The 18,369-nt window shown below is 46.3% G+C and overlaps 1 protein-coding gene across 1 annotated transcript in view; it reads left to right on the top strand.

Moving 5' to 3' along the window:
• The window catches only part of IQGAP3 (IQ motif containing GTPase activating protein 3), a 49,834-nt gene that overhangs the window by 4,893 nt on the left and 26,572 nt on the right, over window positions 1-18,369 (top strand). Inside the window, 17 exon segments of the mRNA XM_073610237.1 lie at window positions 553-709; window positions 1,311-1,388; window positions 2,858-2,934; window positions 4,324-4,391; window positions 4,586-4,699; window positions 6,016-6,194; window positions 7,111-7,198; window positions 7,895-8,058; window positions 8,323-8,410; window positions 8,646-8,809; window positions 11,086-11,246; window positions 12,073-12,194; window positions 13,650-13,813; window positions 14,979-15,069; window positions 15,263-15,430; window positions 17,413-17,555; window positions 17,658-17,828. Of these exon segments, the coding sequence (XP_073466338.1) occupies window positions 553-709; window positions 1,311-1,388; window positions 2,858-2,934; window positions 4,324-4,391; window positions 4,586-4,699; window positions 6,016-6,194; window positions 7,111-7,198; window positions 7,895-8,058; window positions 8,323-8,410; window positions 8,646-8,809; window positions 11,086-11,246; window positions 12,073-12,194; window positions 13,650-13,813; window positions 14,979-15,069; window positions 15,263-15,430; window positions 17,413-17,555; window positions 17,658-17,828 (2,197 nt within the window).

Here is an 18,369-nt window from a genome sequence, read left to right as displayed (position 1 = left end):
TTACACTGGGGGGCCAGTGGGAAGAATGCCCCTTTACACGGGGGGGCCAGTGGGAAGGATGCTTTCCTTACAGATAGCTATAAGGAGCATTGGTGTCAGTGGCTACCAATTTGCGTGTCATTTATTGCTCAAAGAACTCCTCGCAACCTCTGGAGGAACCCTGGTTGAGAACGACTGCTCTAGTTGATAGTTTGAATAGCGTGGGGAAGGATTAGAACCCACTGGGGAGAATAACCCTCTTATTTGTCCTGGTGACCATTGTCACCAGGACAGAAAGTTATTGGTACCTCCAGAACCTTGAGTTGTCTCCAGAACAGGCATAGATTGTAAATCTTCTGAATGGGGGCATCTGTTCCAATGACAGTTGTCTAAGAAGGGATTTACCCTCACTTCAGAGAGATTTCCTCCTGCTTCTTGTTGTATCCATAGGACAGGAATCAAAGAAAAATCTCCCCAATGGAACACAGCAAAAAAAGCGGCAATTCCCTATTCTTTCTAAACGTAAATAAAATTACATTTTTTTTTTTAGCTGTGTGCCTCTTCGCTTTGCAGATGGATGGAATCTTGTCTAAATGAAGATCTGCCACCTCCTACCGAACTGGAGGAGAGCCTACGTAATGGTGTCACTCTTGCCAAGCTAGGGAACTTCTTTGCTCCAGAGCTCGTGCCGCTGAAGAAAATTTACGACATCGACCAGCTACGATATAAAGTAATGGGGAAAAAATGGGTGTGGGTTTAAAATGAAAGAACACCAAATCAGACTTGGGATATCTAGCAAGGGTCAAAGTTGAAGGCTTTTTAGAGATGATCAGGAGCCGCACTTGAGGTTCCCAACACTGCTCTATATCAGGGGTCTCCAAACCTTCTAAACAAGGCCAGTGTACTGTCCTTCAGACTTTAGGGGGGCCAGACTGTGGACAGTGTGAGTAGATAATGCCTTAGGCTTAGTGGTCAGTAGGAGTAAAAAAACTACATAGCACCCCTGTGGTTATGTGGATGAGGAATAGTTCCAAATCATTGGTGTCAGTGGGAGGAATAGTTCCCCATCATTGGTGTAAAGTGGAAGAAATAGTGCCCTATCTTTGGTGTCAGAAGAAGAATTTATGCTCATTCATCATTGGTGTCAGTAGGAGGAATAATACCCTGTTGATGTCCAGAGGTTTGGAGACCACTGGTCTAGCGCTGGGGTCTCCAAACTTTCTACAGAAAGGGCCAGTTTACTGTCCTTCAGACTTAAGGGGGGCCGGATGGTGGCCATTGTGAGTAGAAAAGGTCCCTAGAAATAATGTTTTAATCGTCATGTTTTACAGGCGGCTGGTCTACATTTTCGCCACACGGATAATATCAACCACTGGAGACAAGCCATGAGCCATATTGGTCTTCCTACGGTACGTTGGGTCATTAAACCTAGTACTGATTTGATATACCGTATCTATTATGTATAGAAACTGGTGAGCTGCATTAACTCTTCTCTTGGAGACTCCATTGGGGAGGTCTTGCAATCCTCTACTCTCTTTAACACAAACAAAAACAGTATTAGCCCTGAGAATCAATTGTAAAGACTGATTCCAGTGAGCGGAGATGGGTACTTGGGTGTTATTAACAATATTGCCCAGAAAGGTTTCTTCTGTGCCCCTCTCTGATTTGTTTTCATTTTGTTACTGGGGCTTAACTTCTTGGCTAATTCCTGTCTAACTGCTATTCTGGCGTCCAATGAGACTTCCTCGGTGATGAGTAAAAGTGCTGTCATTGGACAAGGGGGTGCCAGTTGGTGTGGCTTAGACTTCAAGTCAGGCCCTGTTTAAGTGAAACTAAATCAGTGGGGAGCACAAAAAGCCCTTTTGACTGATAAAGTTAATAGCAGCATCTTGTAATGTCTTTTCTTTGGTCGATCTAATGGCAAAATCTGAACCCTCCCTCATCCCTTCCACCCATTCAACCCAAAAACCCTTTCTAGGCCCTTTGGGCTCCTGTGACCCTCCAGTGCCTCTTCCAGTAAGTAAGATCAGTGACCCACCACTGCAGTCCAGGCTCCTTTGCTGCCCTTTGTTGACATCACCATGCCACCGCTGGAGTCTACAGGACGCTGTGAGGACCCCACCAACAAACGCCATGGTAAGTGCCGATGCACCTGATGAAGGAACCTCTTCTAGTAGATAAGACCAATGACTCGCCAGTGTAGTCCTGGCCCCTCCACCACCTCTTGCGATATCGCCATCCCATCACTGAAGTCTCCAGGTCCTTTGAGGACACCACCAACAAATGCCATGGGAAGTGCCCATGCACCTGATGAAGGAACCTCTTCCAGTAAATGAGACCAATGACCCACCAGTGTAGTCTAGGCCCCTTCACCACCTCTTGTGATATCACCATGCAACCGCTGAAGTTTCGAGAACCCCACTGACAGACTTCATGGGAAGTACCCTTGCATCTGACCAAGAAACTTCTTCCAATGACCCACCACAGCATTCCAAGCCACTTCGCCGCCCCTTGTGACATTACCATGCCACCCCTGGAGTCTCCAGGACCTTGTGAGGACCCCACCAACAGACTCCATGGGAAGTGTCCATGCACCTAACGAAGAAACCTGCCACTACTGCAGAACAGAGAAGACGAGGCTTGAAATGTGTCGCATGACCATGGATTCAGGTGAGTTTTTGGGCAATTTAGATATATTTAGATATATATATTTGGGGGTTATGGTTTATGAAGGGGAGGAGGGGTATAGTCCTGTCCAGATTTGAATTTTAAAAGTTAAAAATTGAGAGGTTCTCTTTAAACCGTCTAGCTGTACTTTTTACTGACTTTTTTTTTTATTATTTTTTTTTTTTATGTTTTTCTACTTTTTCGGTTGCAGCTTTTCCAGCCTGAAACAACTGATATTTACGACAAGAAAAACATGCCGCGCGTTGTGTATTGCATTCACGCTCTCAGGTGAGCTCCAATAAGACCATCTACGATGCATTCATGTCAATTAGGAGAAAAAATAAAAATTGGAGCTGCCGATCTGTAGCTTTGGATATGAATATTGCACATGCTTGAATGTAAGCTGTGATTGAGCAGGACGGGGGAAGATGTACTTTCAGTTCTTCCAGTGTTGAAGGTGTTAATGTATTTGGAAATGTCCTAATTATACAAATTCATTGATATAAAATTTGCTGTGCCAATGCCTGAAGCATTAGCACAGCTGTCATGAATGATTGCCTTTTTATATCTGAAATGTTTATTTCCTATGAGCCACAGCTCCATCTAGTGGCCATAAGGCTTTTTTTTTTTTTTTTTTTTAATAGATATTTCAGGAAAATGCCTCATCATGGCTGCTAGATGGAGCTGACAATAATAGCAAATAAACATACTGGACACAATAAGGCAATAATTTGTGATTGCTGAAGTATTCGCACAGCCGTCATGAATAATTGCCATAGTATATCTGATATATTTATTTCCTATGAGCGTCATCCATCTAGTGGCCATAAGGCAGTATTTATTGAATATTTTTTTTTTTTTTTTTAGATCTTTCAGGCAAATACCTCATCATTGCTGCTAGATGGAGCTAACAATAATAGGAAAAAAAAAAACATATTGGACACAATAAGGCAATAATTTGTGATGGCTGCCATAAATAATTTCTGTATTTTATCTGATATGTTTATTTCCTATGAACGTTAGCTCCATCTAGTGGCCATAAGGTAGTAGTTTATTTTGTTAGATATTTCAGGAAAATAACTCATCATAGCTGCTATGTTTTTCTTATGAGCGTCAACTCCATCTAGTGGCCATAAGGTAGTATTTTTTTTTTTTTTTTTTTTTAATATTATATATATATATATATATATATATATATATATATATATATATATATATATATATATATATATATATATAATTTTTTTAAATTTATAGAATAAAAGAGAAACCTCCTCCATTTTATTTATTTATTTTTTTTATTCTGCTTTGTTCCCATCAGACCCCCCCCCCCCCCCCCCCCCAAACAGTGATCTGACATCACTGCCTCTGCTGCACTGGGATTCCAAGCCCTGACCAATGCTTCCCTACTGGACTACAGAACCTCTCCCTATGTTATGGAGAAGAGGAGAGGGGAAGATGTTCTGTAGTCCAGCAGGTAAGCACTGATCAGGACCTTTTCAGCTCACTACAGCTGCAGGGCTGTCAGCTTACTACAGGAACACAGGAGCTCACTGGATTTTTGGCAGACCAACAGTTTATCTTTATGTACATTTTTTTAATGGGCAAATGTGCATGTAATTCAAGAATGCAAGACCGGAGTTCCGCTTTAAGCTGTATGTTGGTTTCTCTTTGCAGTCTTTACTTATTCAAGCTGGGGCTGGCTCCTCAGATCCAGGACTTGTACGGCAAAGTGAATTTTACAGGTAAGTTCTTCCACCATCCCTGCTGGGTTTATTTTATATCAGGGACAATCTCACTGTTGGGGCATAGGAGACGTCAAGGGCTGACTTGGCCCACCATGCCCAACCCCAAAAAAATCATTTGTGGGTGGAGTAAAAAGGATTTTCATTGAAATGACCTTTGGCAAAAATGGTAATTCTTGTACTGTAACCTGTAGACGAGGAGATCAACAACATGAAGTGTGAGCTGGACAAGTATGGGTTACAGATGCCGGCTTTCAGCAAAATTGGAGGAATCCTGGCCAATGAGCTGTCTGTGGATGAAGCGGCAGGTAAGATCCTTGGCTGCAGGTGAACATTTGTATAAATAGGGGTGTTTGATGTTGAGTGTGTCATGTACAGGTCCCTTTTTTTTTTTTTTTTTTATTATTTATTTTATTTTATCAAAGCACATCTCAGTATACAAAAATATAAAACAAACTGCACAGCACAGTTTACATCTGAGCAATACATTTTACCCTCCCCTCGTCCCCACCTTCCCAACCTTTTTTTAATATAAATAAATATATAATAATAATAATATAATACATTTCTACTTCAAAATTAAAAAAAAAAAATTCTATATTCTCTCACTACTGTCCTTTTTTGTGACCAGAGGCCATTGCTACATGGATGCCAGGCCAAATTTAGAGACAGCATGTAACCAAAGCTCTTTTTTATTTATTTATTTTTTATTTTTTTTCAGCCCATTTGAGCTCCCTTTTTATTTTTTACTAGGATTTAAATTAGTAAAAAAAATTTATTTTTTTTTGTACTTGACTTTTTTTAACATTTTTGTATTTTTCTTACTTTTTTCCTTACTTTTTTTTGTTTTTGTTTTATTATATTAAATCATAGTATGTGTGTATATATTATCTAAAAAATATATAAAAACTTTTTTTTTTTTCCTGTAATTGACTCTTTTGTGACCAAAAGCCATTGCTACCCAGATGCCCAGGCCAAATTTATAACCATCCGCATGTAACAAAAGCTCTGACTACATTTTATAATTATATAATATGATTTTTGTTTGCACCATTTTAATAAGAGAGGAAAAAAACACTGCCCTGTTTTTAATATAGTATGTCAAATGCATTTTTTTTTTTTTTTAAATAATGCAACTGTATCTGACAGTTACAATACTGTAGATAGGACTGCAACCTGAAGGTGGCAGTGTTCAGCTGCAAGCTCAACACTTTCTAAATTTTGTATCATTGAAGTTTCCAAGCTGCACGTGATCACCATGTCAGAGTTGACCTAGTGACCCTATGATTGGGAACCATTTTGATTGGTTCCTATTAGTTCGTGGGGATTTTTGACGCTCACTTGACATCCAGGATTGGGAGCCAGCAGCCACAGAAAGTGTCAGCTGCTGGATCTCAAAAAGGAAATAACATATCTTCTTCATGGGCTTCATGTTGTGTAGGCTAAATAAAACCAATTGCAGGTGGAAATTTGTTAAACAGATGGTTCTCTCCTGGGTGGAGCTATGGTCGGGTTTATTCTGCCATTCTGTCTATTTTAACTCTAGATTCCTTTTAGACCAATCCTCTGCTTTTAATATGTGAAAAGTAAAATCTAATGTGAAGGTGCTGTACCTTTTTCTCAGTCCATGCAGCTGTCATCGCTATCAATGAAGCCGTGGACAGAGGTGTGGTGCAGGACACCATGGTCACCCTGAGGAACCCCAACGCTATGCTGGTGAACCTGCAGGAGAAGCTGGCGGCTGTGTACCAGGAGCTTCTCTACCAAGCCAAGTCTACCAAGATGGCAAACGCCCGTAACAAGGCAAGAACACCAACCTTCACCTAATAGGGCTGTCTACTTTTCTCTATAGTTTCAACCCCAATCCCCAAAATGGGATTAAGGGTGAAATGGTCTAACCATTCTTCACCCAATCCCAGTTGGGTTGATGCTCACCTTTTAAAAGATAAGCAAGGCTCTTCTGCAAGATTTAAGGCTTTCAGACTATCGTAACCACTTACCATAAATAAGACCCCCTTTTTTTTATTGATCTTTAGCTTTGCATAATTGTTGAGTAGCTTGAGGGCCCTCTATCATGGATTATGGATCTTGGAGACATTTTTTTCCAAGAGCACGAAGAACTAGTGTACCTACAATTCCAAGAGCATGGAGTGCTAATGTACCTACAATTCCAAGAGCATGGAGTGCTAATGTACCTACAATTCCAAGAGCATGGAGAACTAGTGTACCTACAATGTATTGCAGTACAGATATCTCTTAATAAACATAAGGGCATACTGGGCTTAGACTTACTATATGGATTTCAGAAGAAGGCCAGGTAGGTTAAACCCGACCAGAACCTGTTTTCCAAAGCTGCAGATAACCGTATCAGTTGGGTCACTAGGGCCTCATTAGTCTAATGCCTCCTTACCACATCTGGTACATCTGAGCCTCTTCTAAGGGTTGGTGTTTGCACATATACAGGATGTACTCTCTACTGACCCTGCATAGAGTGGTGTGTTCTGATTTTGGGGGGTTGGGTCAGCAAATCTCTGGGGTAAATTGGTGGGAAGTCTCTCATTTTAGAGAGTTGCAGAGTTTACAGGACAGCATTCGGGGTTCTTTAAATATTAGTACTTTTTAAATGGATGGGAAAAGTATCTCCTACTTTTCCTGCACATGTTCACTGTGTATGACCCAACTTTTAGCCATTTACTTTTTCACCATCTGCTTCTTGTAGGCCCATCAGAATTCGTCAGACAGCCAGGATGTGTATGATCATTGTCTGACACAAGCCGAAATACAGGGCAACATCAACAAAGTCAATGGTAATGTACAATGTGTTTATGGAGGATTAAACTCCATGTTAAATGTTGTGGAAAAATTGTACCAAGATGTGACCACTGGATTCCTGCACTCACTTCTGTGTCTATCACTCTCACTTTGTGGATTTTTCTCACACCATCGTGCTCTCTTTGTGGCTCTGTGTGTGTCTGTGTCCCTCTCCCTCTCTCTGCATGTGGCTCGTGCTCTCGGTTTCGCTCTCTCTTGCTTTCGCTTGCTCACTCTCTCTCACTTTCGATCACTCTCTCACTTTCGCTTGCTCTCGCGCTCTCTCTCGCTCTTTCGCTCTCGCGCTCTTTCTCTTGCTCTCTCTCGCCCACTTTCTCTTGCTCTCTCTCGCCCACTTTCTCTCGCTCTCTCTCGCGCTTTAGCGCTCTCTCTCGCGCTTTAGCTCTCTCTCGCGCTTTAGCTCTCTCTCGCGTGCTTTATCTCTCTCTCTCGCTTTCGCTCTCTCTCTCTCGCTTTCGCTCTCTCTCTCTCGCTTTCGCTCTCTCTCGCTTTCGCTCTCTCTCTTGCGCTTTCGCTCTCTCTCGTGCGCTCGCTTTTGCTCTCTCTCTCCCCCTCCCCTCGCTTTTTTCTCCTCCTTCATTTCCTCCTTTTTTTTTTTTTTTCCCTTTTTAGCTCTTTCTTGCCCCTTTTGTATTACATGTAAGGTACGTTTATCTCTGGTCCTCTTGCAGTACACGCAGCGTTGGAGTATGTAGACGAAGCTCTGGAGAGGAAAGATTCTAAGAGCTTGTACGCGGCGCTGCAGGACTCCGCCCTCTTGCTGCGCAGGATCCAGCGGGAGAACGCAGACTGGTATCTGGAGCAGCTTACCAATGACCGGGAGCAGAAAGCTTTGGTGAGTCCCCAACTTAACTTTAAGTAAATTGAGGATAAATAATTTTAATGGTCTGTATTTTTTCCATTTTGTTTTTTATTTTTATTTTTTTACCTGAAGAAGGCAGTGGCTCCAAATGCAAAGATGACTCGGGTTTGGTTTAGATATTTTTCAGCTATTCAAGGGTTAAACTCCTCAAAAAGAGGAGGATCCTTACTTTTTCTAAAGGGTAGTGGATAGCCCCTTTTTAAGCCTGTGTGTTTGTTTTTTTTTTTTTTTTTGCAGGAACTGGGCTACGTGGACCTGCTGGAGAAGGAGGAGCTACAAGCTGGAATTGATGCTGCCAATCAAACTTCAATCAGAGAGCATGCCAGTAAGTTGTGGGAATAACTTGGCCCTTTGGCTGCCGGGCTTGTGCCTAAAGCTTTGAGACTGGCTCCACCCTTGAAGGGCGGGGACTCGCCTTTCCTTCTCAAAGAGGATGTGACTTGTTCAGGTCCTTAGGAATAATGCTTGATGTGTTTAAGTGAAACGCGTTGTCCACATTCCACCCCCGTGCAGAATTTCCAAACCCCCCCAAAAAAGTTTTTTTCATTTTATCTTTTCAGTGGAGCAGGCGGTCTCCCGTATTAATGGCGCTATACGCAATGAAAACGCGGTGCAGACGATAAAGGAACTGTCCAACCCAGATGCTCAGCTACCAGATGTCTACCCGACTGCGGCTGAACTGTACCAGCAGGAGCTCCACTTGCTGCAATCACAGAGTTCCCAGGTGAGCAGACTGACTTGCTAAACTGTTTTACCGTTTATCACCAGTAGAGGGAGTGATCCCAAGGTTATCACACATGTGCTACCTTCAGGCTAACCCATCTTGAATAATATAGGAAAAAGCAAGAAAATCCATGTTGGCCAAAATAAAAAAAATTACATATATGATCCAGTCTGTCAGAAGCATTAACACCACAGGCTTTTTTTTTTCTGAGTCCCTGTAACATAGTTTATTACCTGGTGATCCTGCCAGTAAGTCTTTTTTTGTTTTTCAGCTTCCTTCACTAGAACAAGCTTGTCCAGCATAAATCAGCAGCAGTTTAGACAAACCATTTACCACTGACGGGGTGCTTACAATGATCAGATTTTATTCATTTATGTAAAACTTTTATCCCAAAGGGAAAAAAAAAAAAACTATTGCTGCAAGTGCTTAGTAACTGTTATAAACTACCAATTGCCCTGCCCCTGGTGTAATGGAGAAGAGGAGGTACAGGCATGTTTGTAGACCTTATCAGAGAAAGCAGCCTGGGGGGGATGACAACCATGGCTTCCTCCATAGATACAGTGCGGGAGTCATGTAGATACCTGGGGACAGGAAGTGTATTTGCAGGGTGAAATAAAGCAAAATGAAAAGAGATAACAAAAAGCAGGTGAAAATCAAATGCAGCCTGAAAACAAATGCAGCCACCAAACCAAGGACTAGTAAGCTGCAATATATTACAATTTTGGTTTTGGGTTTAGTGGGGCTGCATGGGTTAACTGCTTGTTTTATGGGGAGAGTTTTTGCACTTTAACTTACCTGATCCATCGTTCCCCCTATGCTCTTGCGGTGGACTCTCTTGCGCTGCCATCGTGAATTGGTCTTGTGGCGTCATCGCGCACTCCCTTGTGCTCCAGCAGTGGGTTTTCCTTCGGCGTCATCGCTCACTCCCCCATGCTCCAATGGTGGACTGTCTCGTGGCATCATCGCGCAGCGGTCTTGCAGTGTCATCAGGCACTCCACCATGCTCCAGTGGTGGACTGTCTCGTGGCATCATTGCGCACTCCCCCATACTCCTGTGGTAGACTGTCTCGTGGCATCATCGTGCATTGGTCTTACGGCTCCATTGCACACTCTCCCATGCTCCAGTGGTGGACTATTGCGCAGTCTCGTTGGGTCATCCTGCACTCCCCCTTGCTTCAGTGGTGGACTGTCTTGTGGCATCATCGCACATTGGTCTCGCGGCATCATTGCGCACTCCCCCATGCTCCAGTGGTGATCTAGCCTGTACCCATGTAACCCAATAAAGGACTTTTATTCAAGAGCATCCGAGTCGCCAGCCCTTTTTCTGATTCAAGTACTACATTTTGGGGCCTGAACGTCCTGGCTAGAGCACCGTACACTTCATAGATCACCATATTGGCACTGGAGCTGGGGTATCATTTTGCTTCTCCAGTGGTGGACTGTCTTGTGCTGTCATTGTGCACTCCACCATACTCCTGTGGTAGACTGTCTTGTGGCATCATCGTGCATTGGTCTTACGGCTCCATTGCACACTCTCCCATGCTCCAATGGTGGACTATTGCGCAGTTTTGTGGGGTCATTGCGCATTGGTCTCGTTGGGTCATCCTGCACTCCCCCTTGCTTCAGTGGTGGACTGTCTTGTGGCATCATCGCACATTGGTCTCGTGGCATCATTGTGCACTCCCCCATGCTCCACCGGTGGACTATTGCGCATTGGTCTCGTGAGCTCATTGTGCATTGGTCTCGTGGCATCATCACCCGCTCCCCCCATGTCTCGTGGCGTCATCGCACATCGGTCTTACAGAGTCATCGCACATTGGTCTGGCGACGTCATTGCACACTCCCCTATGCTCCAGCGGTGGACTGTTGCGCATTGGTCACGTGGGGGTCATCGTGCACTCCCCCATGCTCCAGCGGTGGACTGCCTTGTGGCGTCATCGCGAATTGGTTTTGTGGGGGTCGTTGTGCACTCCTCCATGCTCCAGGCTCAAGCAAGTAGATCTTCTTTTCTATGCCGCAGCCCCCCCAGACCTAAACAAGCAATTAACTCTTGCAGTGCAGGTGCAGCCCTAGTGCAAAGGGTTTGTTTTTACGTTGCCCGGACTTGGGCTTTATACATCCTATAAATAAAACAAAATGTTAATATCCTTTTAAGCTTTGACCAATCAAAAGGAATTGGATTAATTTTTTATTTTTTTTTGTGGTCTATAAGGTTCATTCTGATTGGTTGCAATGCAAAGCTACTCCGTAACACTGTTTTGGGTGTGTGCTCGCAGGGGTCCCTGACACACGAGGAGCTGTTTGTGGCTGTAGAGATGCTCTCCGCTGTAGCGTTGATCAATCGGGCGGTGGAGGCGGGAGATTTGAATGGATTTTGGACCAATCTGATGAGCCCGGCACTGGGCCTGACCGATGTGGAAGAGGAGAATATACAGAGGTGAGGCCGAGGCCTAAATCTCAAGTCTGTGCTAGGACTCTTGCACTTTTGTTACTGTTTACTCCACACACTCTGGTAATACTCTGTAAATGTCCCCATTAGTGTTCCTCTTTACATCAGGTGAGCCTACCAGAGTAATTCATTACATTGGGTGCCCTCATCAGACTACCCCGATAAATCAGTTGCCCCCATCAGAGTGCCCCCTTTATATTAGGTGTCCCCCATCAGAGTGCCCCCTTTACATTAGGTGTCCCCCATCAGAGTGCCCCCTTTACATTAGGTGTCCCCCATCAGAGTGCCCCCTTTACATTAGGTGTCCCCCATCAGAGTGCCCCCCTTTACATTAGGTGTCCCCCATCAGAGTGCCCCCTTTACATCAGGGCCTAAAATGATAAAGAAATTAGATTTTCATTTTTGTGTTTTTTTTTTTTTTTTTTTTCTATTTCTTTTATTGAATATGTTTTATAGCCGAAAGTAAAAAAAAAAGTCCCCCCCCCCCCCCCCCCCCCAAATTTTCAGTCTTGTTTTGTTTTATAGTGCAAAAAATAAAAAAATGCAGTGGTGATCAAATGCCACCAAAAGAAAGCTCTATTTGTGTGAAAAAAAGTTATATAAATGTAATTTTGGTACAGCATTGCATGACTGCACAATTACTAGTTAAAGTAGCCCAGTGCTGAATACCAAAAAAAATGGCCTGGTCAACGAAGGGGGTAAAATCTTCTGGAGCTGAAGTGGTTAAAGGAAGTCCATTTATGGTGATCTACCAGACTTCCAGCTTTTCCTTGCATGTACACTGCAGCAGTTATTATTTTTTTATTTTTTGCAGGTATTTTAACAAACTGGCCAAGAGGAAGCGGCGGTCTCAGGGAGGGTGTGCGTTCGTGAGTTGGAATGACCTCCAATCCTGTGTGAATCGCATCAACCTCTCCACCCAGGAGGAGCAAGACAGTAAGTGACCTGATTGTGCTGCTTGTAACCTTTCTAGGGATTGGCTCACACCTTTACTTAGAAGTCTGCATGGAGCTTGAAGTCAAGTTACAGGCATGCCCCGCTTTAGATATGGTGAGATCATGGGATTCAGTCAACTCCCTGGGGGGGGGTTGGGGGGGGGCCGGGCCAACCGGTGTCAGTGGGAGGGAGGAAGAGTGGTGGCCCATTGTTGGTGTCAGTGGGAGGAAGAGTGGTGGCCCATCGTTGGTGTCAGTGGGAGGGAAGCGTGGCCCATCGTTGGTGTCAGTGGGAGGGAAGCGTGGCCCATCGTTGGTGTCAGTGGGAGGGAAGAGTGGCCCATCGTTGGTGTCAGTGGGAGGGAAGAGTGGCCCATCGTTGGTGTCAGTGGGAGGGAAGAGTGGCCCATCGTTGGTGTCAGTGGGAGGGAAGAGTGGCCCATCGTTGGTGTCAGTGGGAGGGAAGAGTGGCCCATCGTTGGTGTCAGTGGGAGGGAAGAGTGGCCCATCGTTGGTGTCAGTGGGAGGGAAGAGTGGCCCATCGTTGGTGTCAGTGGGAGGGAAGAGTGGCCCATCGTTGGTGTCAGTGGGAGGGAAGAGTGGCCCATCGTTGGTGTCAGTGGGAGGGAAGAGTGGCCCATCGTTGGTGTCAGTGGGAGGGAAGAGTGGCCCATCGTTGGTGTCAGTGGGAGGGAAGAGTGGCCCATCGTTGGTGTCAGTGGGAGGGAAGAGTGGCCCATCGTTGGTGTCAGTGGGAGGGAAGAGTGGCCCATCGTTGGTGTCAGTGGGAGGGAAGAGTGGCCCATCGTTGGTGTCAGTGGGAGGGAAGAGTGGCCCATCGTTGGTGTCAGTGGGAGGGAAGAGTGGCCCATCGTTGGTGTCAGTGGGAGGGAAGAGTGGCCCATCGTTGGTGTCAGTGGGAGGGAAGAGTGGCCCATCGTTGGTGTCAGTGGGAGGGGAGAGTGGCCCATCGTTGGTGTCAGTGGGAGGGGAGAGTGGCCCATCGTTGGTGTCAGTGGGAGGGGAGAGTGGCCCATCGTTGGTGTCAGTGGGAGGGGAGAGTGGCCCATCGTTGGTGTCAGTGGGAGGGGAGAGTGGCCCATCGTTGGTGTCAGTGGGAGGGAAGAGTGGCCCATCGGTGTCAGTGGGAGGGAAGAGAGGCTCATTGTTGGTGTCAGGGCAGGGGTCTCCAATGATGGGACACTATTCCTCCCACTGACACCAATGGTATCAGTGGGGGGAATAATGACCCATCATTGGTGTCAGTGGGAGGAATAGTGCCCCATCATTGGTGTCAGTGGGAGGAATAGTTCCCAAGAGCCGGATAAAGGCAAGCAAAGGGCCACATCCAGCCCATGGGACGCAGTTTGGGGACCCCTGCCCTAGAGCACCAACCAAGTAGTGAGCCTGTATTGGGTCTATACCATTGATTTGTGAACCTACCATCCCCCTCCAGAAATATTGGCGATCAGCCTCATTAATGAAGCCCTGGAACAGAACGACCCCCAGAAAACCTTCACCGCTCTCTTGATGCCGTCCGCCGGTCTCACCGACGTCACCCTGCCGATTGCTGGGCTCTATCACAAAATCCTGACCGATGATCTGCAGCACAAAAAGAAGGTACCGCCACATCTAAGCGTTTTACAGAGGATTCGCCTTATTACTATGTTTGTTTATAATACACCCTACAGCAGGTTACAGAGCCCCCCCCAAGTTGGCCTGGTATGTTTCGGGGGGAGGGGGGGGGGACGGACACTCGCTCATCCCCCTCCCTTTCCTTACCTGCTGGGCTACATTTTTTTTTTTTCAGCAAATTAATTTTTTTTTACATTCAGCGGGGAAGCGAGATGACTCATCGGTTGGTAAGGACACGGCGGCCGGCTTCCCGGCCCCCTCCTTAGCAACCAGCTATATACAATGTGTTTATTGAGGAGGGGCGGGGGTGGAAGAGGGTTTAAAAACGGATGTAAGCAGATCGTCCGCCAACATCCATTTTTCGTCCGTTCCGTGTTTTTTTTTTTTTGTTTTTTTGTTTTTTTTTTTTTTTTTATGGATGAAAAAATAGGGTTTTTTTCCATCATAAAAACGGAGCTTGGCGCAGACGCATGTTAGCGGATGATCTTCCGCTAACGTCCGCTATCCCATAGAGATACATGTATGTCCGTTATTCATCCATCAATGGATGGATGAAAAATGGACATACGGAACACCCGTGTGAAAGGGGCCTTAAACGGAACAGAATATAAAAGAATAGAAAATAAAGGGATATAATAAAAAATCAAGTGACAGAATAGAACCATGTTCTGAACTTCAAATTTCAAACAGAATAAATTCTAATTTGAATAGAAGAGCAAATAAAAATAATAAAAAATAGAAAAGACTAGAACAGACAATAGAAGGGAATAGAATATAACAATATACTGTTTTTCGAATAGAAAAAACAATAGACTGGAATAGAATATAACCATCTTCCAAAAAAATATATCGAATTTTGAATAGAATAAATTCAATTTCGAAAGCATTTCGATTCGATTTAGAATGATGCTATTTTAATGGAATTCGATTCAAATGGATTTTGATTTAGAATGGAATTCGAATCAATTCGGAAAATTAAAATACACAAAACAAATTCTTAAAACAAATTTATCTAAATGAATTTATGTAATTATCGAAACGAAACAAATATTTTCGCTCTGCACATGTCTACCTACCATAGTCATTTGTCTATTCTGTGTTAGTATATCGTATGTTCTCAGCCGTTTAGACTCACAAGCGTCTTGTTTAGGCGACGAGGGACGGCTCCGCTGTTCTCTGGTTAGAAGAAATCCAGCAGGGGGTTTTGCAAGCAAATCAAGAGAATGCCAGAGCCCGGAAAAGTGAGTAAGCCTTATGATAAAAGGAACCTTTTTAAAAACATTTTGTTAAAAGCTAATTGCTCCACAGTGCCTGCAGCTACAGAGGTCAGTAAGGGTCCTATTTTAAATCTGAGGTTTAACCAGCTTTGTATTTTGCCATCCCTGTTCCTGTGAATGAGACAATCGGTCTACATGTATTTTCTTGTCCTCTTAGTGGCCTTGGGAATTGCGGCCATTAATCAGGCCATCAAGGAAGGAAGAGCGTCTCAGACCTTGCGTGTCCTCCGGAATCCAGACGCCATGCTGTGCGGGGTGGTGACAGACTGCGCAGATACTTATCAAGGAGAACTAAACAGCATTATGAACTCGAAGAAGAAAAGAGGTACAATCTCCGCTCGCTCTGGACTTCCTGCGTGAAAAAACCTGAAAGCAGAATTATCTGGGTCAGGGGTGTCCATTTTATTGCAGGCTGTATCAGCATTATGGTTGCCCTCAAAGGCCCAATTTGTATTTGGGGTGCGCTACGTGCACAGAGTGCAGGGTTCCAGGAGTGCGCTACGTGCACAGAGTGCGGGGTTCCAGGAGTGCGCTACGTGCACAGAGTGCGGGGTTCCAGGAGTGCGCTACATGCACAGAGTGCGGGGTTCCAGGAGTGCGCTACGTGCACAGAGTGCGGGGTTCCAGGAGTGCGCTACGTGCACAGAGTGCGGGGTTCCAGGAGTGCGCTACGTGCACAGAGTGCGGGGTTCCAGGAGTGCGCTACGTGCACAGAGTGCGGGGTTCCAGGAGTGCGCTACGTGCACAGAGTGCGGGGTTCCAGGAGTGCGCTACGTGCACAGAGTGCGGGGTTCCAGGAGTGCGCTACGTGCACAGAGTGCGGGGTTCCAGGAGTGCGCTACGTGCACAGAGTGCGGGGTTCCAGGAGTGCGCTACGTGCACAGAGTGCGGGGTTCCAGGAGTGCGCTACGTGCACAGAGTGCGGGGTTCCAGGAGTGCGCTACGTGCACAGAGTGCGGGGTTCCAGGAGTGCGCTACGTGCACAGAGTGCCGGGGTTCCAGGAGTGCGCTGCGTGCGGGATTCCAGGAGTGCGCTGCGTAGGGGTGGGCTAGGTGCAGAGGGCAGGGTTCAGGGGTGGGCTAGGTGCAGAGGGCAGGGTTCAGGGGTGGGCTAGGTGCAGAGGGCAGGGGTTGTCTACATACAGAGGGCAGGGTTCAGGGGTGGGCTACGTGCAGGGTTGAGGGGTTGTCTACATACAGAGGGCAGGGTTCAGGGGTGGGCTACGTGCAGGGTTGAGGGGTTGTCTACATACAGAGGGCAGGGTTCAGGGGTGGGCTACGTGCAGGGTTGAGGGGTTGTCTACATACAGAGGGCAGGGTTCAGGGGTGGGCTACGTGCAGGGTTGAGGGGTTGTCTACATACAGAGGGCAGGGTTCCGGGGTGGGCTACGTGCAGGGTTGAGGGGTTGTCTACATACAGAGGGCAGGGTTCCGGGGTGGGCTACCTGCAGGGTTGAGGGGTTGTCTACATACAGAGGGCAGGGTTCAGGGGTGGGCTACCTGCAGGGTTGAGGGGTTGTCTACATACAGAGGGCAGGGTTCAGGGGTGGGCTACGTGCAGGGTTGAGGGGTTGTCTACATACAGAGGGCAGGGTTCAGGGGTGGGCTACGTGCAGGGTTGAGGGGTTGTCTACATACAGAGGGCAGGGTTCAGGGGTGGGCTACCTGCAGGGTTGAGGGGTTGTCTACATACAGAGGGCAGGGTTCAGGGGTGGGCTACCTGCAGGGTTGAGGGGTTGTCTACATACAGAGGGCAGGGTTCAGGGGTGGGCTACCTGCAGGGTTGAGGGGTTGTCTACATACAGAGGGCAGGGTTCAGGGGTGGGCTACCTGCAGGGTTGAGGGGTTGTCTACATACAGAGGGCAGGGTTCAGGGGTGGGCTACCTGCAGAGTTCAGGGGTGCACTACGTACAGAGGGCACGTTTCAGGGGTGCGCTACGTACAGAGGGCAGGTTTCAGGGGTGCGCTACGTACAGAGGGCAGGTTTTAGGGGCGGGCTACGTACAGAGGGCAGGGTTCAGGGGTGCGCATCATACAGAGGGCAGGGTTCAGGAGTGCGCAACGTACAGAGGGCATCTCTAGTCACCCCTACCTCTCCCTAAGTAGGTGGATTTAGTACCGCCCTGTGTATGCGGTTCAAGCCCCCCATGTATTTAGTTGTTATATCTCCCTGTGTGGGCGGCGTTGTCTTGTAGGGACATCCATCTCGCTCTCACATTTTAGGAGATCACAGACTGGGGGTGGAAAGGTGACACCGCTGTATTCTGTTTTACTCATTACTGCCCTCTTGTGTTTGTCATGTGCAGGCGATGTGAAAAATTACTGGGTGAGACACAAGGTGAAGCAGAGAGGGGATTACTACTTCCATCTGCGCACGTTCGAGGGCACGTGGGATCAGCCGCCAGACTTTAACCCCCACACCACCCATCTGTCCCGGGAGGAGATCCAGGTCAGGACTCTTAAAGGAACACTCCATGTGGACATGTGCACTGGTTTGCTATATTAGTCTCATCAGGCTGTAGGTGAACACCTGTATTTCTGTATCTTTCAGTCGGTGATCACCCGGGTGACGAGCAGCTTCCAGCGGGAGAAGCAGTGGCAGGCCAATACGGACATTGTGGTGAAGCTGCAGGCTCGCATGAGAGGCTATCTGATCCGCAAGGCCTTCTCGGAGCGCATGCACCTGCTGCACAGACAAGTGCCGGCCATCACCCTCATACAGGTACCCAATGCCGCTATGCAAAATAGTCACCAGGCAGCCAATGGATACACAACAGCAGCAAGCCCTGCCCTCAAACCATTTTCTTGTTATGCAAAAGATTTTTAATCGTGTATGCATTCTGCTATTAATATGGATGTTTCATAAGTCTATGAATAAATTCCTGATGTCACAAAATACAGCAACAGTATTGGTTTCAATAAAGCTTCCCTTTTTAATAGCAATATTCAGTGTCTTTCTCTAGACTGGGACGATATCATCAGTCTGCTGCAGGCTGGAGGAAGCATTTCCTCAGTCTCCTCTTTCACTTGCACTGTACATTGTAACTTTGTAGCAAGGAAGAGGGCTGCAGCAGGGGGCTGATCTGTGTCAGACATGTGTAAACACGGCCAAGAACTGTATAGGTCCCCCCGGGGTTTACAGGACTGTATCATCTCTGAGCTAGCATCTCAACTCCTGAAGTAGATGGTGGCCCTGGAGAAAAAGAAGACTAAGCATTTTAGGGTGATCTCCTGTGAGTTAATAAATACCTCGAAGTTGTTTA

This window comes from Aquarana catesbeiana, linkage group LG13 (genome assembly GCF_042186555.1).
Source record: "Aquarana catesbeiana isolate 2022-GZ linkage group LG13, ASM4218655v1, whole genome shotgun sequence".
NCBI lineage: Eukaryota > Metazoa > Chordata > Amphibia > Anura > Ranidae > Aquarana > Aquarana catesbeiana.
This window is presented reverse-complemented; position numbering and strand designations above follow the sequence as displayed.